Source organism: Castor canadensis, chromosome 5 (assembly GCF_047511655.1).
Source record: "Castor canadensis chromosome 5, mCasCan1.hap1v2, whole genome shotgun sequence".
Classification (NCBI taxonomy): Eukaryota; Metazoa; Chordata; class Mammalia; order Rodentia; family Castoridae; genus Castor; species Castor canadensis.
In genome coordinates, this window is record NC_133390.1 from 1,446,069 (window position 1) to 1,469,490 (window position 23,422).

The window sequence follows — 23,422 nt, forward strand, 5'->3', positions numbered from 1 at the left end:
GGATCCTTAACCAAAACTGTAAAGATAATTCTAAATCCTCTTTTGTAAAAAAGATTTATGTGTAAGAATGGTCAAAACAGCCAGGTATGATGGATCAGGCCTATAACACCAGCTACACAGGAAGAGGAGATGGGAGAGGATCAAGGTTTGAGGCCAGACCAAGCAAAAAGTTACTGAGAACACATCTCAACAAATAAGCCAGGAGTGGTGGTTCAAGCCTCTAATTCTCGCTATGAAGGAGGGATAAATAGAAGAGTCAAGGTCCCAGGCCAGCTCTGGCAAAAAGTACAAAACCCTATCTGAAAAATAACTGAAGGAAAAAAAAAAATGGATGAAGGTGTGGCTCAAAAGGTAGAGAACCTGCCTACCATGTGCAAGGTCCTGAATTTACTCTTCCCCAAAAGAAATTTGGGGCTGGAAGTGTAGCTCAAGCAGGAGAGCACTTACCTCACAAGCATAAAGTCCTGAGTTCAAACCCCAGTACCACCAAAAAATAAAACAGCAACAATCAAAACATTTCTTAAGACAGAACAAGTAGCAAGAGCAGGAACACTGGATCTCAAAGCAAATTACAAAGAATCTACGAATGTGTGTGTCAAGCAGCAAGGACACAGAAAGGCACTGCCAGCCCTGCTGCCCCTGCCCCTGCCCCTGCCAACCCCCCCCAGCTCCTGAAGATCGATATGTATGAACCACATGCAATGAATCAGTAAGGAGGCCAAAGCCAAACAACACGGTAAGAGTTGCTCAACTTCATTAGATATCAAGGGAAAGAAATCACAGCTGTGAAGCATAACTTCCAAGTTGCCACATCAGATTGGTAAGTCTGGGGCAGGAAAGTCAAATGGGCAGCCACCTGAGCAGAGACGATAGGGCATGAAACATATTTCAAGGACCATTTGTACTTTCAGGTGTTAGGAGGAAAATTCCATTTACAACAACACTAAAACCATAAAACATTTAGCGATAAATTTGTTCAAAAGAAGCAAACACACAAAACCCCTCTATGCTAAAAACTAAACAACACTGATAATGGAAATTAAGGAAAATTAAATAAATGGTGAGATAGATATACCATGTTCATGGTCCTGGAAGAGTCAATATTATATCTTAACAATTTAAGATGGCAACTCTCCTGAAATTGATCAACAGACTCAATGTAATACCACTGAGATTTTATTGCTGCTTTTAAAGAAACTGACAAGCTAATAGTAAAATAAAATGGAAATACCAAGAACTGAGAATCCTTCAGGGAGAGGAACCAAGAGAGAGGACTCACAGAGCCTTCTAGACTATGCTGAGCTGATGAACTCACAGCAGACAGACACCATTAAATAGTATGTATACCACAACCATATAAGAAACAGACTTTTCAAAATTAAACTCCTGCCATCCAAAAAAAAAAGATAGCTAACAAGTGGCCAGTTTCGGAGTATGTTCTTCCCTGGCAATGGCCACTAACCCCGTGAGACGCCAGCAGTGGAGCCCCAGATGGCAGGACTGGAGACACAGTGCCACGTTGGCAAGGCTGTGGGGCGTTAGGACTCCCTTAACACTCCACATGGGGGTGCAAATGCACAACTGCTTTAGAAATGTCTGACAGTCCCTGGTAAACTGAACACACACCTACCCTACGACCCAATGCTCCATTCCTAAGTATTTACACACGAGGAACAGAAACATGACCACAAAAGACGGAAAAATAGTCAGACAGCCATACTCACTTTCCAAAATTGGAAAAAGCCAGGTGTCCATCAGCAGAAGACTAGGTAGCAAAGGGCGAGTACGACGGAGAGACGCGTCCAAGCCCCAGAAGGCACAGATGACCACTGTGTGCAACCTGACAGGAAGGCAGAGCACGTCCAGCAGGACTCCACGGGAGTCAGAGCCACCAACCTGACCTACACCTACACATCCAGCCTAGGGCATTGTGCAGGCAGCTGGACAGCACTGCCTGGAAGGAACAAAGACCTGGGTGATGTGAAGGTCAGTACCTTGACAGGAGCTTGGGCTGTACAGGTGTATGCATCTGTCAGAAGTCACTATTCATTGTACACAAATAGTGTTCAAAAAATAAAGAAAAAAAAGGATCCATAAACAACCTGAACTTTAGCCAAATTATATGGGGGAAGTGTACTGCTGTCTGCAGCTTATTTTGGTTGGGATGGACAAGAGACAGGAATGGGTAAATGAATGGTTATGTAATGAAGAAAGAGTTAATTGAAAACGTAGCTAAAGCCATATTCAGAGGCCACTCTGGCCTTTCATTTCCGCAGAAAAGAGATGAGCTAAGCAACTCATACGCACCTAAAGAAAGCCAGAACAGAGAAAACAGAAGCCAGAAAGTTGGAGGACAAGAGAGTAGGATTATTAAAATCAAGAGTTCTTAGACTGGAAGTGATGAAACCTCTTAACTAATCAGAAAGTGGGGGATACAAATAATGATAAAGAGGCCAAAAACATTTAATAACAGGAAAGCAACATACGACCCTCTGGTAAATTAATTATTTTAGCCAGGTGCCAGTGGCTCACACCTGTAATCCTAGCTACGTAGGAGGCTGAGATCAGGAGGATCTCAGTTTGAGGCCAGCCAGGGCAGGCAGTTCTCAAGACCCCATGTCAGTGGAAAAAAGCTTGGTGTAGTGGCAGAAGCCTGCCATCCCAGTAACAACGGCAGGAAGCGTAAAATAGGAGGATTGAGTCCAGGCTGACCTGGACAAAAAGCAAGACCCCACCTCTCCAAAATAACCAGATCAAAAAGGACTGGAGGCATGGCTGAAGCAGTAGAGTTCCTACCTTGCATGTACGAACCCCTGAATTCAAACCCCAGTACCACAAAAATTATTGTACGAGAAACCATGAGAGGCAAAAATTGACTCAAGTAGTTAATAAAAAGAACAAGTACCATTTTAAAGAACAATACTTTAGAAATATTCAGGTCTGAATGGTCACAGTCTTTTAACTTTTTCAGATCTATCTTTCAAATACTTTATACAACTTTATGCAAGGAATTGTGAAAAAATTATGAAGGAATGAATCATTTCTTAAGAAACACCCAACAAGTGACAGAAAACATAAAATTACTGATCATGGGAGAAATGGACATACTTCTCTAAGGATCACCTTCAGAAACATGCACTTGCCAGGCACCAGTGCCTCACACCTCTAATCCCAGCTACTCAGGAGACAGAGACCAGGAGGATTGTGGGTCGAAGCCAGACTGGACAAATAGTTTGCAAGACCCTATCTCAAAAACAAAAAGACCTTCACAAAAAAAAGGTCTGGAGGAGTGGCTCAAGGTGTAGGCCCTGAGTTCAAATGCCAGTACCATGGGGAAAAAAAAAAACCAAACCACATATATATTTTAGGACTGGGTGGGGTGGGGTGGTACACGCCTTTAATCTTAGCTACTCAGGAGGCAGAGGTAGGAGGATCACAGTTTGAGGGCAGTCCACGCAAACACATGAGATAGTACCTGAAAAACAAACTAAAGCAAGAGGAGGAGTGGCTCACATGGTAGCGTGCCTGCCTAGCAAGGGCAAGTCCCTAAATTCAAACCCCAAGATCACAAGACAAACAGAACCATGTACTTTCTTTAATCTTCAAGGAAAAAGTAACGCAAACCATATTTCAACACGTGAGAACACTGAGGTCAAAATGTCCCAAATTAACTTTACAAAGCTGCAGAACCACACTAAAAAGAGCAAAAAAAACCCCTACAAAATAATCTTTTTTGAAATTTTCATGTAAACAAGAAAATCTTCAGAAAAACATTAGCAAATATTCAGCTCTATGAAAATTAACTACTTATTCCAAAACAAAAGGACTGAGAGAAACATTTGACTGTTGTGAAATGTCTGGCTGGAAGCCTGTGACAAAATCCAACCTCAGACAGATCTGGAAAAGAAGCCAAGGTGGGGAAGGGGCTCCCTGCCCCCAGTCACATCCAGAAGGACCCTCTGCTCCTGCATTACCTCTGGAGCACAAGATGTGCAAGTTTGTGCTACTTTGTAATTAAGTCTCATCACAGGAGCTGAAAATATAAAGATTTAACCAAAAGGGAGGAGAAACCAGCTTCTTGGTTTTCAGAGGAGGAGGAGGCCAGACCTTGCAGAGGTTCATAAAGTGGGTTGTGCCACTCACTCTGGGCACAGGCTATCCCCCTACAGTCCACCCTCCCCAACCCCCCAAGTCCGCTCCTGGCCATCTTCTCTGTGCCTCAGATAAAGCTGGTCACAAAAGGCATCATCTACAGGTTCTAAGTAATCAGCTCCAGGATCCTGTGGGGTCTCTGTGAGCTGGGAACAGGCCCAGTGTTCCTGGGACAGAAGCCCAACCTTGGCACAGACAGATGTGAGAGGCTGGTATGGTTATCCTGGAAACGGCGGCATGAACTTACTCTGTAGCCATTGCTCACGCCGCAGCCTCAGTTTCTCCTTCTTTGGCAAAATGGTCTTGACCTCCGCACCTGAGGAGAGAACACATGGGTAAGAAATGGGTGTTCAGATGGTGCTTCTGCTCCAACAGGCCATAGCCCCACCCCACAGAGTCTGATGTCAGGCCAACGGTGCTGGCCCCCCGAAGCTCATAGTGGCTGTTCTGTGCCTGGGTGACAGCTGCCCCCAAGAAATCTGTGTAGCACTAGGGACACACACAGTACCTGTTACATAACGTCAGGAAGCTAAACACAGCCAGGCTTCCCTTCCTGCCAGCACCAGAGTGCAAAGCATGAAAGTCAGGTGTGCCTGGGTTTCTCATGTCTCCAGGACACCTCCTGCCATTAGAACACAGGACACCAGTCTCTCCTCTATAGCTCCCTGTCCTGCCCTAATTAGTGGTCACTTTACCTGTCCCAGTTCTGTGACCATCTCCCTCAGGCATCCAATCTTGCCTCATCTCACTCTCTGTATTGTGTCTGCACATTCCCACTGGGGTGGCTGAAGTATGCCTCAAATTCCTATGCTCAAGACCCACACCTGGTCTCTCAGAACACGAGTATCTTCAGAGAGGAGGTCTTTACAAGATGATAGGTAAAAGGAGGTCCTTATAAACTAGCTAGGATCCTTGTAAGTAGAGCATAGGATGGCTCAAATGGTAGAGCACCTGCCCAGAAAGTATGAAGCCCTCAGTTCAAACCCCAGTACCTCCAAAAAATAAAAGAAAGAAAAGAGAGAGATCAGGACACAGACACACATGGGGAGATAACCACATGAGGACATAAGGAAGATACCATCTGCAAGCCAGGAAGAGCCCAAGTGCTCCAGCCCCAGCATGCAGGACTACTGAGACCACTAATATTGTTAAGCCAGTGGGTTTGTGGTGCTTTGTCACAGCCTGAGATGCAGCCCGTCTCCCGAGGAACAGTGCAATGCCATCAACCCGGTGAGGTGCACATCACTGCAGCCACCTTTGAGGCAGTGTCTCTGTAAACTCATCCACTAATGGCCTGGGGGCACCGGCAACAGTGAGCTGCCCAGGGTCACAGGGAGCTTCCATTGACCAGTGTGACTGCTGGGCCCACTGCACATGAGGACCCTCTATAAACCACTGTGCCTCGAGGCAGGGTGGCTTCAGGCTGGGCCAAGCTGACTCTTCACTTGCACCCAAGGGATGCTAAAGCTGAAAGGGTCCTAGAGACACGGGATATGAAGCTTTCATCCCCAAAGTAAGCTATGACAAGGTGTGGACGTAGGTGTAGCCTCAGAGTGCCTAGAAAACATAGTTGGTCCCCAAATGCAGGATGTGGGGCCTCCCAGGCCTATCAGGACCACCTGCCCCCAGCACACAGGACCACATGCTCTGTGGTGACATCAGTGAGGCCTGCCCCACATTACCAGGAGGTGACTGGTAATAGCTAGACACAGACAGTAAGCTATGTGAGCAGAAACTGCTGCAGACATGTGTGAGCTTGGCTGGCCCTGCAGTGCCCAAGCAGTGCCAGCTGGAGCCTTGGGCAGTTCTGAGACTCCTCTTCTGAGGATGGCCACAGCTAAGACAGTGCCCAGATGGGCTGCAGCCAGCCAGGGGACACTGCCCCTGGCCAGTACAAGGCTTCCTTCTGACCCTTGGTGCAAAAGCCGGACCAGAGCAACTAGTCAGCAGGAGTCAGGATATGGGATGGGAGGCCCCTCACAGAGCACTGAGCCTCATGAAGCCCCCATGTCCTTGGGCACTCAGGAAGGACAAACTTTCCATGCTATGTGTGAGTTTAGGGAATAAGCCCAGAGCCTCTCTAGAATTCATACAGCCTTTGGAGAAGACAGGCAACCTTACAGGAACCCCAGTAAGGCGAGCCCCTCAGGCGTTCCTGTGGGGAAAGGAGCCTAGCTGGACGGAGGCAGGGTTGGGAACTGGAAGGGAGTGGAATGAGCTCACAGGGGTGGCATCCCTGTCCCCAGCCTGCTCCAGAGCACAATGCAGGCCCTTATTGTCGGCTTTCACTCATTTTCCCAGAGATGACATGGCTTCAGCCCTGGCCACATTCACCCAGAACACTTGTGAAGGAGACACGGTCTCCTGATTCTAATGTGTGCAGATTTTCCTGGCTAGAACAACAGACCCCTCGGCATCCAGGGACAAACAAAGCAGAAACAGGTTGTCAAGAGAAGGCAGTAACCCTGGCAGACACTCAAGACATCGTCCATGTGGCTGCACACTGCATCAAACCACAAGTGAGGTGACACTGGGACCCAAACGTGGGTTGTCAGGGCTGGGATGGGACTTGAGGAATCTGGGACGTGTGGAAGCCTGTGAAGGAACCAGGCCTGGCCAAACAAGGATTCAGAAGTGCCTGATGGTGGGGCGCCCCAAGTGGAGCAGGAAGGAATTCTCTGCAACTTCTTTGTAACTTTGAAATTACTTCAAAAGAAAAAAATCTAAGACAGTGGAAATGAACTCAAACAGTAACCTGCCTTGGCGCCATGCTGGGATGAAGGAAGCTGGTGCAGGCCACATCAGGAGTGTGGTGTGTAACCCTTCCAGCCCTGGCCAGGAGTCCCAGCACCACCCTCATGTCTCTGGGGAACCGGACCAAGCAGGCACCAGGGCCTAAAATGCTGACATCACACCAAGGCCCCAGACCCTGGTCAGCAGCCCCAGGATCCTGCTACTCTCTGGGCCCCCAGTCTGCCCCACCGTATCACGTTCTAGACAAGGTGACACTCCCTGCACAGATTCCTGCATGAGGGCATACAGGCAAGTCCATAACTACGAGGCAACAGGACAGGTATATAAGCCCCCACACTGAGCGTAGGGACATGTGTGATATCAGTGGGCTCCTCTGGTTTCTCACCTAGAACAGGACACAGGCTAAGGCAGTAAGCTTAGCTTGCTTGCTGCCAAGTATAGGGAACTCAGGGGAGCCACCAGGGCAGAAGCAGCAGCTCAGCCCCATCTGCAGCAGGCAGAAGTGTGCCCACATCTAGGCTTCGCCTGACCACTAGGTTACCCATGTTGTCAGCACTGTAGCCCCAGTGATTTGACCAAGTAACAACCGTGCCAGGGCAGGTCACCCAGCTGTCTTCATTAGAGAACCAGACTGAAAGTAGGTGCCCAGATTGCAAAGTCCAACCTGCAGCTTGGTCTCAGGGGTGAGCAAGTACCCCCAAGCTTATAATAACAACAGCGTAAGAGAACCCACCAACCATCATGCTGAGCTTGAGGGCTGCAGGCGGGAACCAGGTGCCCTGTGCCCTCCCTGCTGTGAGTGCAGGCCACCTGGTGCATGGGAAGCCCACACCTCTCCACCTGGTCCTTCTCGCCTGATCTATTACCACCACAGCACCAGGGGAGGAGGGCAAGTCCCCTCCATCACTGTGAGAAAACACCTGAGATAAGCAAAGGAAGGGTGTGGTAGCCCACACCTGTAACCCCAGGTACTCAGGAGCCTGAGGTGGGAGGATCATAAGTTTGAGGCCAGCCAGGGCAACAGAGAAACACTCCCATCCCCCAAAAAACAAAGAGGAAAGGTTTATTTTGGCTAACAGTTTCAGAAGTTTCAGTCTGTGGTCTCTTGGCCCCATCACTTTGGGCCTGTGACAAGGCAGCACACCATGGTTGTATGAGGTGGAACATGACAGCCAAGAAGCAGAAAAGAGAGCTCAGGGCCAGGGTCCCATTATCTCCTTCAAGGGCATGTCCCCAGTGACCTAACTTCCTCCCACCAGACCCCACCACCTAAAGGTTCCACCACCTCCTAGAAGGAGAACCAGCTGGGACTAAGTCTTCAATACATGAGCTTTTAGGGGACCATGACAACCTCATCAAACCAAACCCCATGGAACCCCAGTTGGGGGAGGCAGACAGAACTCTGGAGGGAGCAGTCATTCCCTCATTCCTTCAAAGTACAACCTCCCTAGGAGGTGTGTCTCAAAGCTCCAAACACTCAGGGCCCTGGCAGGAATCAGGTGTGTCCCAAGCCAAGATGGACCTAACCCAGGGCAGCATGCTGACAGAAACCACACCTCATACTCCTTCCAGGTAGCCAAAGCCTCGGGATTGACCATTGCTGATGAAGCCAACAAGCCTAAAGGGCTAAGAGGAACGGAAGCTGGTGTGGTGGTGCATACCTGTAATGCCCAGCACTCAAGAGGGGGAGGCAGGAGGATCACAAGTTCAATGCCCATACACAGGCAGATCTTGTCTCAAAAGACAAACAAACGAAGGCCAACCCAGCCTTGTGACGGGTTGAGTGCTCCTATGGTTTGGGTTGAGGTGGGGCCCATCAGCAGCCAGGGGTATTCCTGTCATCCACCCTGATGCCTGACCTGGGCTGGAATCCAAGGCATCAGTGTCCTGGTGACCACAGAGCCAGTAGGCAGATGGACGGTGGTGGGGAGGAGGTGACGAACACAGCAACACAGGATGAGCCTGCCGACCGTGGGCTGCATCCCTCCACCATACCTCCCTCCCTGAGTCCTCACCAGAGCCCAGGAGGCAGCTGCTGTGGACACACCTACACAGGGAGGAGCAGTAGTTCAAGAAGGCAGCCCAACAGCACTAGGCCAGCACTGTCCTTTGAGGTCACTGGGGCTTTGAGAGCCCCACAAAGGAGCTCCTGTGGTGAGGACAGGGCTAAAAGAGTAGACTCTCTGATGCTCAACTCTGGAATGATGAGCCAAAGCCCTGTTTCTGTACTGCCAAACCATAGGGCCCAGACCTATCTAGCTGCCAGTATCTGTGGTGTGACCCCGACCCAGACAGCAAGTCCAAGCTCAGGCCAAGGTGGCTCACAGCCCTCAAACAAGAATATGGGGAGCTGTTGCAGAAGCAGAGCAAGGGGGATAGGATGGGGCAGCACCTGCTGTGTCTTAAATGTGCACACCTTTGATTTGGCAATCCCACAGCTGTGGCTCTCCCTATAAATATGTGTACTCACATTCACAAAGATGTTTGTTACATATAGTGACAATTGTGTCATGTGACAAATGAACTCTCACCAGCCTCCAAGAGAACTGCTGTGTAATACGTGAGCAGTGAGGGTCTGGTGTACACACATCTGTGCAAATGGGTAAAGAGACAGAGAAGTCACCACAGAGGAGGCTCTCACTGGCACCATGGAGTTGTCATTGTCACTCCCGCACACAGTAAGAGGCAGTCTTAGTGGGACACAATGGAGGAAGCTCAGTGATCTCTGGGAGCAGATACACTCACAGGGAGAGAAGCAACCTGGCCAGAGGCTGGAGCAGGCAATCATCCTTGAGGGCTTGGCTAGGAGTCTGTGCCTTTCCTTGGCATGTCTCCTAAGTTCTCGCACTACCTAAAGGGCACCTTTGTCATTAGGAACCATGTTAAAGAAAAGCCAAAAGACGTTTTTAAAAATTGGGCAGATTCATCCTAACCAAAGACAATGCTCTGAAAATTATTAACCATGCATCCCTACCAACTAAAAGAACCCTTTATTCCTCTTTTTTGTGTTTGGTGGTGCCAGGGAGGGAGCCTAGGCCTTGTACATGCTGACTTGCACTTTTCTCTCAAGTAAATGTATATAGTACAGCTGCAGTTCTGGCTACTCGTTTTTGATTCACTTTGAACTATCGCTAGAATGTTAGCAAGTGTTCTACCACTGACCTACACCCCCAGCCCTAAAAGTACCCTTTCTATTGATGAAAAAACTTGTCTTTCCTGAACTGTTAGGTACTCCAAACCATTCTGCATGTAGAAAGGGCAAGACTCCAAATCCTATGACTGACTGTGACATGAAACACCTTGTGGTTTGGCCCCAAGGGCACTTTCCAGAGCTGGGAAGGCTTTGTGGTATCTTGGCAGCTGCTGGAAAGCCCCGCCATCCAGCAGAGGGAAGCCTTGGTTAGCCTCCCCCACTCAGTCACTGCTACCTCCTCTCTATCACCCTCCTGGTATGTGTCAGGAGGGATTTCTGAGTTAGGCACAGGTGCACTCCAGGCCCCAGGCTTTCTCCAGTACTGACCCTGAGATGGAGGCAGAGGGCTCACCAGGATTTTCTTCTCTCAGGGCCTGAGGGTGGGCGTTTAGAATAGCAGACATGCCAATCTAGGGGACAAAACCACGTACAGTCAGAGTTTTCCAAAGTGCCATCTTGGGTAGCCCCCAGCTTGAGACACTGAAGCCCATATCAGCCTCCCCCTGGAAGGGGCTGGATGAAGGAACCACATCTGCCCAGACAGAAGGGCACCCACAGGATGCTCCCCATTCTCTCTGCAATCTACACAGCTGGACAGAGTCCCACAGGATGGGTCCCTTGCAGAGAGCATGGAGCCTAGCTGAGGGAGAAAGGTGGGCTCAAAACCCACAGCTGTCTCAGTGGACACTAGAACAGGCTTCTGACAACGGGCAAGCATGGCCGATAAAAGCTCAAGTGAGAGTCCTACCAGGCTCTTAAGCAGCACAACAAAAGGGAGTCAAGGCCTGAAACTGACTTCTTCCCTGCTGTCTTGCTAGGTTGCCAGCTAGGGCAACAAGGTAAGAAAAACATATAAAAGGCATAAAAATGAAAAAAGGCGAGATGGATGAAAGTGACACTGTTTACAAATGTGGCTTGGCACATAGCAGAAAACTCAAAAGGATCTTCCGGTTACTGGGACTAAGTGAATCCGGCAAGGCATCCAGGTGAGGTCATGGTGAGGTCATGGTGTGCCATGACCCAGGCCAAGAGCAGCGTCAGCCTCCCCGGGGGAGTTGTGCTGTTGCCTCTGTGCTCAGGAAGGGAATAAGACGCTCAAACACAAAGTGCCCACCGCACCTCACGAAGGCCAGCAGCACTGACCTCAAGGTCGGCCTGGTCACAGTCATACCTGTGGCCTCAGCCTCTGCTCAAACTATCCCTGTCTTGCTAGAGAAGAAGTATTAGCCCCAAACTAGTTTCATTCAGGAGTAAACAAGACAACTCCTTCTTGCCTAAAGAATGGCACCAAGTCTTGCACTGAGCTCTACTTGCAGTTCACCTGCACAAAGAGGGCAAGGCAGAGTCCACAGCATTCTACTGTAAAACAGAAGCCTGAGGCATAGCCTCATGCAACTTGAGAGCCTGGGCTAAGAAATCTCTGCAAGGGTCATTTAAGGCCTTCCCACCCCTGCAGTCTGAGCCCACCTCACAGCTGCACTCAGGATGAGGAACATACTGGCATCCTACCAACCTAATGCCATGGTGTCTCAGTACTGACCCACAGCCACCCAGCAATGAGCCTACAGAGGAGAGAAGCCCTGCAGCCAGGGGCATGCTCAGTGTCACGCTGGGAGGGTCAGAGTCTAAGGACCAATCAATCACCCACAACACTCCAGGAGGACCCAATCTAACACACCCTGCTTGGGAAATATACAGGTGAGGATGCCCAGAGGGACACAACCAGATCAAGGGCAGAGTCCATCAGGCTTCAGGACAGTGGCTGCTGGGCAGCCGGTGGCACATCTGCATGCAGCACCGCACAGGCCTCCCCATCTTCCTAGTCTACCCCAGGTTTCTGTTTGAAAACCTGTAGCCGCCCTCTGGCCCAGCTGCCAATGACATAGGGAGGAGCAGACGGTCTCGGCAGGACACTGCCAGCCGGGCCACAAACAGCAAAAATATGCTAAGAACCAAAATAGCTCCAGCCACAGATCCAAAGTGTCAGGCTTAGCAACAGCAGCCCGCACACTCAGATGACACCTCCCTCCCTGCCTGCCTTCCCAAGCAGGTGGGTGTCCAAAACCCAGGACACTCACCTGAGCAGCAGTACCCCAAAGAGGAGAGGAACCACAAAATGGTTATATAGCTCAGGCAAAAGACCACTGGTGGTGGGCTCAGGGTTCCCCTCTTATGGGAGGGTAGTTCTGAAGCAGCTGGGGACTGACCCACAGGGAAAGGAAAAGGCTCCTGGGTCAAGATTCTGGTCCCAAAACAACAGGCCAGGCCTGAAGGGGCCAGGTCCATTTCCCTGACAGAAAGTTCTAGAAAGTAATTCCAGAAATAATGTAAACATCTCCCCTGATGGCAGGCAGTTCTGATGAGGCATCACTCTCTCCCCATGGCCAGCAGGCTCTGAGGATCCGCTGGCTAAGCTTAGCATGGCTGCTTCCTGAGAGGGAAGAGCACCAGGGTTCCTAACAGGTCAGGGCCTCCTGCAGCAGGCCCAATGTGAGCATGTACTTGTATCACACACAGGACCAGGCATAGCGGACATCTCAGGCAAGACCAAGTGTGTCTTCTGGTGCTGCACGGGCTGCTATCTCAGTTACAAATATTATTTTTCACAAAAGAGTAACATAGAGGTTCAAGTGTCGCCACAGCTGCAGTAGTATCTATAGGGTTGAAAGCCACAATTTGTGAGCCAGGCCACAACAGGACAGGGTGAAGGGCCACACCCAGGTCTCCTCCAAGACTCTGAATGGCCGTACACCTCCCTATTTCTTGGTGCCTGGAGATGTCCAGGCACAGTAAGATGCCGTCCCCTCAATGGTCATGGGTTTCCACATCTTGTGACAAGGCAGGCACCCCAACAGTCTCCTCATAAGCCACATGAGTGGGCCAAGGCTCACCACAGCACAGAGCACCCAGGCAGCTCACAGGAAGGCTGGCTGAGCTCAAATCAATCTGTTAGTGCATGTTCTTCCACTGCTGTGCAAACTGTTTTTAAGGCCTTCAATCCAACAGGAGACTTTAATCCAATGAAGGAGTAGCGTACCATGCTGTCTTGAGCCTGTGCCAGTTGATGCCATGTATTCTAGGATGGACAGGAGCGAGGACCACTGTCACAGCTGCAGCCTCGCCTTGTCACCTGCTTGGAGCAGCCTCCATACTCGCAGCTCTTTAAGGATGAGCTCAGGGGTAACACAGTACCTTGCAGATGAAGGCACCGAGCTCAGAAAGCCTCAGATTGCTAGGAAGTGATGGGCACAACCTAACCACAGCAGGCTCTGTGCTGGCTCCTGCTCACTTCGGCACTGCACTACATGGCTGCAGGACAGAAGACCCAGGAAATACCACTAAGAGCACACCAACCCCCATCTAGTGCCTCCTAAGGTTCACTCACAAGGATGCCAGACCTAATCCACAACTTCCCACATACCCAGGTAAGGCTCAGCAGAATGACACTCTATGGGGAGCACAAGTGGGAACAAGTGCCTCTAACTAGCCCTACACCTGCACTGCAGAACAGCCAAAAACGGCACAGCAACAAGGTCAAGGTCAAGGCCATCTTGTGCTGAGACCTGCTTCCAGAGCAGCTTCATAGAACTCACACATTTGTTTTAAGTTTGGGGGCAGGGTGGGAACACGAGAGGAATATGTTCTACAAGGTTTCTGCTATACCCCTGACTTCAGAGCTGTCTTTTTAAAAACTCCAAAAGACAGCCCTTTACACCTACTCAGTCCTGCACCTGTGTGAAGAGCTCTCTTTCCAAGCAGCGAGCCCCTGCATCAGCTAAGAGCAGTCCTCAGCTGGGCTAATCTAAATGGAAATGTGACTTTGCTGCCCTCTGCTGGACAGAGCTCAAGCACAGAGACAAGGACCTCACAAAAGGGAGACTCCTACCAGCCACATTCACCAAGGAATGAGAGGATGCTTACAGGTCTCTCACTCTGCTCAGAATGGGGGAAGTCAGGATCTAAATTAAATCCAACAACCTGGACTAGGGCCAGTCCTGTCCACACACTCTGAGTTTCCATGCACCCTGGTTCAGCAGCCACCTCACCCAGCCCAGCAATCATGAAGACCTGTTTCCCCAGTGCCTCCTGCATCCTTTGGCTCCTAGAGCCCCAGTCCTACCCTGTCCTCCTACCAGTTCTGCCCCTTCCTGTCTGCATCACCACGCTTGAGTCCAGGTCCTAGTCTGAGAATAACTCACTGTAACTTTCCAGTGAGAAAAACATAGAAGTAGAAACAGAACTCTAGAATGTGCTCCCTTGACCATTTCCTCTGCATAGCACAAAACCAAGTATCAGTTTTGTGCCCAAGGTCAGTGAATGCAGGCACCAGACAGCACACCATCGCCATCATCCAGGCCACATAATCCACAGGTTCATTACACACCTGGCAGCTTCAAGTATAGGTTAAAGACCCAGGAGTGGTGCTCACCTGGATCTATCACTAGCCCCGCAACCCCTGCCTGAAGAGCATAGAGGAGCTGTAAGCCACTCGGCACGTGGGTCCTGCAGCGAAGACCCTTCCAGCACAGGCCCTGGCCCAGAGAGCATAGCTAAGTTTGGGGAGGGGGGGAGGAGGACAACTGAGGGGATGGGAGGACACTCTGCTCCAGTCTCAGGTCTGCACCCACACCCCACCTTGACAAGGTAGGAGGTGCAGCCAGACATTTCAGGAGCCCCCCCCCCAATTGTGGCTTCATAGCCCAGCACGTCCTCACAGGAAGCACAGAGCCCCTTCCTGTAACAAGGAGACAAGTCCAAGGGCAGGAGGGGAGCTAGGGGGGCAGAAGGGGCTCCCCAGCCAGCTGGCTCTCAAGGCTCCAGTAGAAACACTAAAGACACCACCAGCAAAGCAGCAGCAGGGACTCAGACCCCAGGGTGTATGTGGGGTGTATTTAGGGCAGCCCCTGTATGCACATGGGGGCCATGACAAACATCTGTTCACCAAGTGATGCACCAGAAGTCGGCGGGGCTCTGCTCCTTGGGGCCACGTCAGCTCCTGAGCCAGAGACACAGAGCTATTTCTGACAGACTGCTAAGAGAAAGGATGAGGCACAAGCTAATGCACACAGGCACCACATACAGCTGCTGAAACCAAGCAGGTTAGACCAGTGACTAAGGCACAAGCTGCATGATCTGCCCCAACCCAGCATGATCCTGGGGGAATCACAAGGCACCCCCCCCCACCCACTGGGCCCAGGGTGCTGACCAGCCTGCAGCAGTGACCAACACCAAAACCAGAAGTGCTAGAAACGAGGAAGCAGCATGGTGAAGAGAGGCTGAGTCGCAGGCCTGATGCCCACAGGGCACCCCGAGGCCACACTGCAGGGTCTGTGAAAATTCATGAGGCCATGACTGGTCCCTTACTTAAGGTTTGTGTGCACAAATAAGAGCATCCAGATTTTTAAAACGCCACACCGCAGTGATGCAGACCATGAGGCCATGCAGGCCCCTTGGAAAACACTTGATACAAAATCATACCTGTGACACAATTACACCTTCCAAGAGTTGTTTACAAGTTGTATACAGAAACCTGAAAATATAACAGGAATATCCTAAGAGGTGCTTAATTACCCAAAAATAGTTAAGAAAACTATGTACATTGATTCCATGGAGTACTATGAGAACACAAAATGACTTCTAAAACAGTAAGACAAAGAAGACAGCTACTTAAATTCTGAAGATTACAATGCACAGCAGGATTAGGCATGTCAGAAGTTTTGCATGTAAAATGCAGGAGGATTACACACAGGGCAAACAACCCTGTCCTGGAGGGTCTGGGGGAGAGACTAAGGGCCTGGTCACAAATGCTATGGATTTTACATGCTTAGCTATGAGTGAGAAAAACCACCATTAGAAGTATCTACGAATGGCTTCTACCCAGAAAGAGGTGGGAGGTGGGCCCCAGGCCCAGGCCCCTCACCTCCAGGTGCATACCCTGTCGGCAGGGCAGTTTTCCACCTCCAGACCATAGCTGAAACCAAGCTCAGGGTCAGAATGTTGGCTGGGTCAAAGAAACAATAAAAGACACCATGACAATGCAATTAGCAAAATCAAAAAGAGGGGGCGCACAACAGGAAAAACCTGCTCCCTACATCTAAAGAGCAAGAAGGGGAAAAGGTGGGGAAGAACTGGAGGCCTGTGGCCCTGCTTCTTGAGAAATCAGGTGAGCATCGTGTGCTTACTGACACTAGGGAATTACTGCTCACTTACTACCCGTGGTAACACCCTGTAGCTAAGCTTGCCTTACCCCAGGAAAGAGTTTATGAATGAAATACCACATATGTACCTGCTGGTGGGGGGTGGCGGGCACAGAGTTTCTCAACAGACTTTCTACTTCAGTGTATCTTTTAAATTTTCCCATAAAAATGAAGTATTTTTAAAGGTTCAGACTCGCCTGAACTTGGTCCGCCCTATGCAGATGAACAGCCTGTGCTGAGGTATAGCTAGCTATCCCTTGTCTCTCCTAGGGTGGCGACTCACCTCTCCTGAGAGAAGACACACTCCTCTGGTCCAGCTCCAGCCTCTGCACCAAGGCACTGGGGTCTATCTGGGTCTTGGCAAAGATGTCGGTATGAACAAATGCCCAGTCCTACAGTCCCCAACAAAGAAAAGAAAGAAGACAACGTCAAGTTGGCTTCGTGGTTTCCAAGGAAAATGCCGGGCCAAACACACACAGCCATGGCCCTTCAGATTCTCTGCCAGGGAGAAAGTCCCCAGAGCAGCCTATCGGCCTTTGCCTTTCTGCCTCAGAGGGCAGGCAAGCTCTGTTCCTCTCCTCACTGGGACACGGTCAGCACCAACTCCCAGGCGACTTGTAAGCCGTTTGCTTCCTTTTAGCCTTTTCATCTCTGCTTCCTGCCACGCTCCCACATTTTTACCTCAGCAGCCTTGTCAGCAGCTTCATCCATCCCCAGGTCTACTTCCACCCCACATTCATTCTACCTCAAGATTTCACACCCTGTAAGTCACTCTGCAGCCACACCTACTAGGCTCACTCAAGGCCCAAGCTCTATGACATCTGCAGGAACCACAGCATCGGTCCCCAGGAAGGGCTTGTTAGACCAGTCAAAAGTATGCCACTCTGGAAGGCTTATTTTGGGTTAAGGCACTTAAAATAGCAGCAGATACAGGAGGAACCCCAATGGAAGCAAACTTCCCTATACCTCATCATTAAAGGACTGAAGTCCAAGCTGAGAGAATCCTCTACTGACACAGACCTTGCTGAAGGGACTCCCTTGCCTTCCTTTAGTCTCCCCACATGATCTAGCGATTTTCTACAATTGCCTCCCTTTGTTCAGCCTAGTACACAAGCATTTGGGAGGGCTGGGGATGTAGCTCAGTGGCAGAGCATGTGCTTAGCATTCAAGAGGCTTTGGTTCAATCCCCAGCAGACACACACAAAAGAACATTTAGGTTTTGCCACCCTTTGGGTCTTTACTTCCTTATGAGGCTTCTATGTCATGTGGAACTCTTATTAAATAAACATGTTCACTTTACTCGCACTGGTTTAAGTCCCAGGCCCAAACCCTTGATGGCAGAGGTAAAATTGTGTCTTTCCCACATTTGATGGAGAGGCAGAATCCAGCCAGAGCACCAGGAGGATCAGGCAGGACTGCGGCCCCTTGAGTCCCTCACCCAGAGCCTGAGAGGATGGGTCAGAGTTCACAGGGTGGCAGCCTGGAGCCCAGCAGAGTGAGGGCAGATGGGGAGCACTGAGCAGGCACAGGGAAGCAGGAGGCCAGGAGACATGGGGAGCACACATCTTGTGGATCAGGTGCAGGTCTGCTGGGAGCATTCAAGCGCTCTTTACACTGTAACTTTTCCCACGATGACACTTCATACTGCATTACTGTGGGTGGTGGAGCTTGATGTAAAAGTATGGCTATTATACTGCATGCATGTGTCTTACAGATTGCAACGCCATTATCCGATCAGAAAAAAGAACCCCGCTTCACCATCTACCCCACAATAAAGGGCCTCAGTTAGGCATATGTTCAAATCCCATTTGTTACTTTGTCCTCCAAATCTAGCTCTCTTTCTGGTTTTTGTTTTGTTTGCTTTGTTTTGAGACAAGGTCTCACTTCGTTGTCCAGGCTGATCATGACTCCAGGCTTAGAGATACTCCTGCCTCAGCCCCGTGTGCTGAGACTACAGCGCACAGCACCGTGCCTGACTGCACCTGGTGGCCATGTTAAAAGTGACATGCGTGCCCCTGCATGGTGTGTGCAGCTGGTTGTGGGGACCAGAGTTGACACGCACATGCTCTTTGGACTTCTAATCCCCACAGCTCCCAGCTAAACAAAGCACTTCTTATTTTGGCAGCATAACTGGGGTTTGAACTCAGGGTCTTGCACTAGCAAGGCAGATGCTTTACTACTTGAACCATGCCACCTGATCCTTTTCGCCATTAGTTATTTTTTAATAAGGTCTCACATTTATGCCTGGGCCGGCCTGGACCATAGTCCCCCTTTTTATGCTTCTCATGTAGCTGGGATGACAGGTGCACACAGCACTGGGGTTTGAACTCAGGGCCTCACGCTTGCTAGACAGGTGCTCTACCTCTTAACCACTATGCCAGCTCTTTTTTGTGTTGAGTATTTGAGGTAGGGTCTCATGAACTATTTGCCTGGGGTTGGCTTCAAACCATGATCCTCCTGATCTCTGCCTCCCAAGTAGCTAGAATTACAGGCACAAGCCACTGAAGCTCAGCACCAAGCCCAGCTTTTTATTGATTGAGATGGAGTCTCACTAAATTTTTACCCAGGCTGGCTTCAAACCACAATCCTACATACCTCTGCCTCCCGAGTAAACCTCTCGTCTGCCTCAGGTATTCTGACACAGTAATAAAAAGCTAATATATCAAAAAACTAAGAAAGACCATTTGTAAATAATTAAAGAAAGTATAACAACGTCACATCACACAGAGAGTAACAGTAAAGGGAAAGTACTTTGAGGAGGAAGGAAAGTAATTTATTTCTAGAGCCAGAAAGTATCGGAAATGTAATTTTTCACTAGAGCAATTCAAAAGTAGATTTGACCAGCAAAAGAAATAGGTGAACTTGAAGAAAGTTGAGATTATGCCACCCAAAGAAAATACAAAGAACAAAGCCCAATGGCAATGTGTGACACCACTGCAGTGTATGTAGTTACAATGGAAGCAAAGGAAAAGAGACGCAGCAGGGAAAGATATACCATGGCATAATGGCTGAAAAATGGACAAATTAGATGAAAAAACACTATCCTTAATGAACTCCAGGGCTGGTAAACTCCAAACAGAATGAATGCAGAGATCTATGCCAAGACCCATTAAATCAAAATGATTAATGCAAAGCCAAGGAGAAATCTTGAAAACAGCAAAAGGAAAATGACTCATCACAACAAGAGAACCCTGGCACACTGACCACTCACTTCCCATCAGAAACAGCAGACAGGGGCTGCCAGAGTGGCTCAAGCATAGAATGCCTGCCTACCACACATAAAGTCCAGAGTTCAAACCCCAGTGCCAACAAAGAAGAAATAAATAAAGCAATGGTTCTCAAACTTAATAAAAACAGAAGCCAGTAGGCAGTGGGATACCATACTTGATGTGCCAAAATAAAAATAGTCAAAACCCAGAATCTCATGTCCTCAAAAACTACCTGAAGATACTCCCAGTATCTTCAGGAAGCTGAGAACCTGCTGCTGGCAGACCTGCCTTATAAGAAGTGTTAAGGAAGTTTCTGAGGCTGAAAGCAAATGGTACCAGACAGCAGTTAAATCCACAAAAACAAAATAAGGAGCACTGGAAAGAGTAAACATGTAGGTAAATATAAGGAATAGTTTTAAGGTCAGGTTGGTAACATATATAAACACACCTTAGGTAAGAGTGGAGGGGAACAGAACTATTTATGAGCAAAGGTTCTATACTTCATTGGAAATAAACAAGTATAAGCCATAAGTAATTTTAATGTACAGAAGCCCTGGATCAATCACAAAACTTCACAGAAAACACCACACTTAATGGCAAAAGACAAAATGCTTTTCCCAAAGGTCAGGTGCCAGATAAGGACATCCACACTGGAAATTTGTACTGGACACTGCAATAGGGGTTTTAGTCAGAGCAAGTAAGCAAGTTCAAGAAATAAAAGGCAGCAGTACAAGAAGCAAAACTATCTCGTCACAGACGGTAATATCTTCTATACAAAAAGTCCTAAGTAGTCAACAAAAAACTGGATTCCTAAGAAATCCCACAAAGAACTTCCTCAGTAAGTTCAGCAGTTTCAAGGCACATGATCAATATGAAAAATTCAGTAGTATTTCTATTCTGCAGTGACAAATAATCCAAAAATAAAATTCCATTTGCAACAGCATCAAAATTTGTAAGATATTTAGGAATAAATTTAATAAAAGTACAAGAGTTTTATGCTAAAAACTACAAATCACATTTGAAGAAGTCAGAAAGACAAATGGCAAGCTGGAAGCGTAGCTCAAGTGGTAGCACACCTGGCTGGCAGGCCCTGAGTTCAAACCCCAGTACGGCAAGATACCTTGTTGTCACTGACTGCAAGACTTAATCCTTAAGATGCCAATACTTCCTGTACCAATCTAAATATTAGATAAAACTCTATCCCAATTGCCTTTTCTGCAGAAATGAACAAGTTCATCCTAAAATTCATATGGAAATGCAAGAGACCCAGAATAGCCACACAACCTTGAAAAAGAAAATCCACAGTATGACACTGGCATAAAGACAGCCATAAAGACCAATGGAACAGAACTGAGAGATGAGAAATACACTCATGTGTACTTGGTCCAAGATTACTCAATAGGGAAAGAGTGCTAGCACAACTGGAAACCCACATACAAAAGAATGCCAGCCTCGCACCATACTTAAAAATGAAATCAACTGCACTGGGTGTGGTGGCACAAGCCCATAATCCCAGCTACTGATCATATAAATCTCCACGCCCTAGATGAGGCAATAATGTCTTAGATGTGACACTAAAGCACAAACAAAAATAGAAAAGACTTTTGTACTTCAACAAAATTAGAAACGTGTATGCTTCCAAGCACAGCATCAACACAGAGCTTTAAAAGAAAAAATAGAACTGTAAAAACTTGACACTGTAAACTATGTATGTCTGACAAGCATTTAGTGCGTAGAATATATAAAGAACTCTTACAATTCAGCTACAAAAAGATTTAAAAATTCAATTTAAAAACAGATGCCAGTCTTGAAGAGATATTTCTACAAAGATACACAAATAGCCAGTAAGCTCATGAAAAATCATTCGTACTTGGAAAAATGCAAGTCAGAATGACAAGGAGATACGCCTCTTATCTACCAGGATGGCTGTAACAGACAGTCAATTACTAGGACTGGGGACAGTGTGAGAAACTGGGACCTTCATGCACTGCAGGTGCAGGTGTAAAATGGTGGGAGCTGGTCTAGCAGTTTCTTTAAAAAGCTAGAGTTGCCATATGACCCAGCAATTCCACTCCACAGAAAAATGTGTGAATGCTCACAGCAGTATTATTCATGACAGCCAAAGAGTGGGGACCAAAATGCCATCAACTCATGGAAAAACAAACTGTGCTGTGGTAATGGAACGCATACACACTGTAGTATTACTCAGTCTCAAAAAGAATATATTTATGATGCAGAAAAAATGCTCAAAGCATGAACCTGGAGGACATGCTAAGTGAGGGAAGCTGGACAGAGGTCACTTACTGATATCGTCCAGGTATCTGACATGCGCAGAAGAGGCAAACCTACAGAGACAGAAAGTAGATTAACAGTTGCTAGAATGACAGATTACGGTTTCTTTGGGGAGATGATTAAAAAAAAAAAAATCAAAAAAACCTCTCAGTTCAGAGTAATCAGTGTAGGACTCCCTGAATATACTAAAACAACACTGAAAGGTACACTATAAACGGAAGATTTTTTGACACGTGAATTACATCTCAATCAACCCTTTGTTGTTAGTGTTTTAAAGCCAGGGTTCTGGAGCCAGAGTTGGGCAAACATCAGCAACTCCACTGAGCGTCCCTGGTGATGTTTTTACTCTTAGATCTCCCACTGCAGAGCGAAAGTGAAGGCCCTTGTCCAGGTGTGTACAACGGACAGCACACGGCACACGCTTCATAAACATGGCTTCTTTTCACACTGCAGAAACCCTTGGCCCCGTGAACTGACAATGCCCACTGCTGCTGCGTGCGAGCCCCTGGCTCTCGGACCTCAGTAAATGCTTCCAGGGCGACTCGAGGACGAGCACCCGCCACACGGAATGCGGCCTGAATGCGGCCAGGCCGCACCCTGGAAATCCTGTGCTGAGCGTGGGGACCCAGCACCAAGGCCCGATCTGATTCCTCACAGGAGACGCTCGGAGCAGAGACGAAAGGAAGAGGGCCAGTGGGAAGGGGTTCACAGGAAGGTGAGTTTCTGGGTTCGGCTTCCTCAACCCCGCACTTCCTTCCCTTCCCGAGAGCCCGGCGGGATCTTAGGAGCCGCTGGCACAGCCGTGGGGCGTTCCCAGACCGGGACGGGAGGCCCCCCAACATCGGTGGCAGCGGTGCCTCTGCCAGGGCCAGAGCTCGGGAGTCAGCCTCGGGGTCCCAGGAAACTCCGCACGTGTCGGGAAGGCGCCTCGGGAGCGGCCGGGATCCAAGACGCCCCCGGGAGCGACCCCCGCCCACCCCGACTTACCCTTCCCCCCACGGCGCCCGAGGCCTGCGCAAGGGCCGGCTCCTTGGCGGGGGGCACCGGGCCCGGCGCCGCCTCGCCCCGGGGCCGCACCGCGGCCCGATGCACCCGGGCCCGCAGCCCCCTCACTTTCCCCATCCTCCCGGCAGAGAGCCTCGCGGGCCGAAGCGCCGCCGCACTCGAGGACGAGCCTCCCGGAAGTTGGCCCACTGCGCTCGCGCCCGGCGGAAACAGGAGTCGGCCCGCCGGGTTCCGCGCGCTGCCGCCGCCCGGAAGTGCCTCGTGGCGCGCGTGCGCAGTGCGCAGTCGGAGCACGGTGGACCGGGGCGAGGGTGTTGGAAGTACACGAAGGTGTATTTGCTACACGATCCTTGGCCTTCCGGAAAGGCCTGGGGCAACAAAGAGAGAAAAGGTCTCGGGGTGCAAATTATGGGAAATGGCGTGTTTCTGTCGGAAAGGATTGAAACTGAGGAAGGTAACTGACGTCCCAGCTGCCGCCCCAGCTAAGCTGGTCCATGTTTCTTCCCGTCGATTTCTTTTTGTGCACTACTGCATTTCGTCCTCTGGACAGTTCCTTGAATTGGACGTTACTCGTCCACTTAAAAGGGAACGAGTTGGCGAATGATGTTCCGCGGCCGCGC

General features: G+C 49.2%; 1 protein-coding gene across 2 annotated transcripts in view; it reads right to left on the bottom strand.

The window, feature by feature from the left end:
- The window catches only part of Slx9 (SLX9 ribosome biogenesis factor), a 32,038-nt gene extending 9,032 nt beyond the window's left edge, over positions 1 to 23,006 (bottom strand). The window contains exons 1-4 of one of the 2 annotated variants that reach the window (XM_074072501.1): positions 22,785 to 22,909; positions 21,810 to 21,850; positions 16,580 to 16,688; positions 4,400 to 4,468 (exon numbers count right to left, since the gene is read on the bottom strand). In XM_074072501.1, the coding sequence (XP_073928602.1) occupies positions 4,400 to 4,468; positions 16,580 to 16,688; positions 21,810 to 21,833 (202 nt within the window). In that variant the 5' untranslated portion in view covers positions 21,834 to 21,850; positions 22,785 to 22,909. Of the gene's footprint in view, positions 1 to 4,399; positions 4,469 to 16,579; positions 16,689 to 21,809; positions 21,851 to 22,784 lie in introns of both variants that reach the window. The other variant, XM_020177215.2, reaches the window with a different exon arrangement.
- Positions 23,007 to 23,422: the final 416 nt, after the last annotated feature.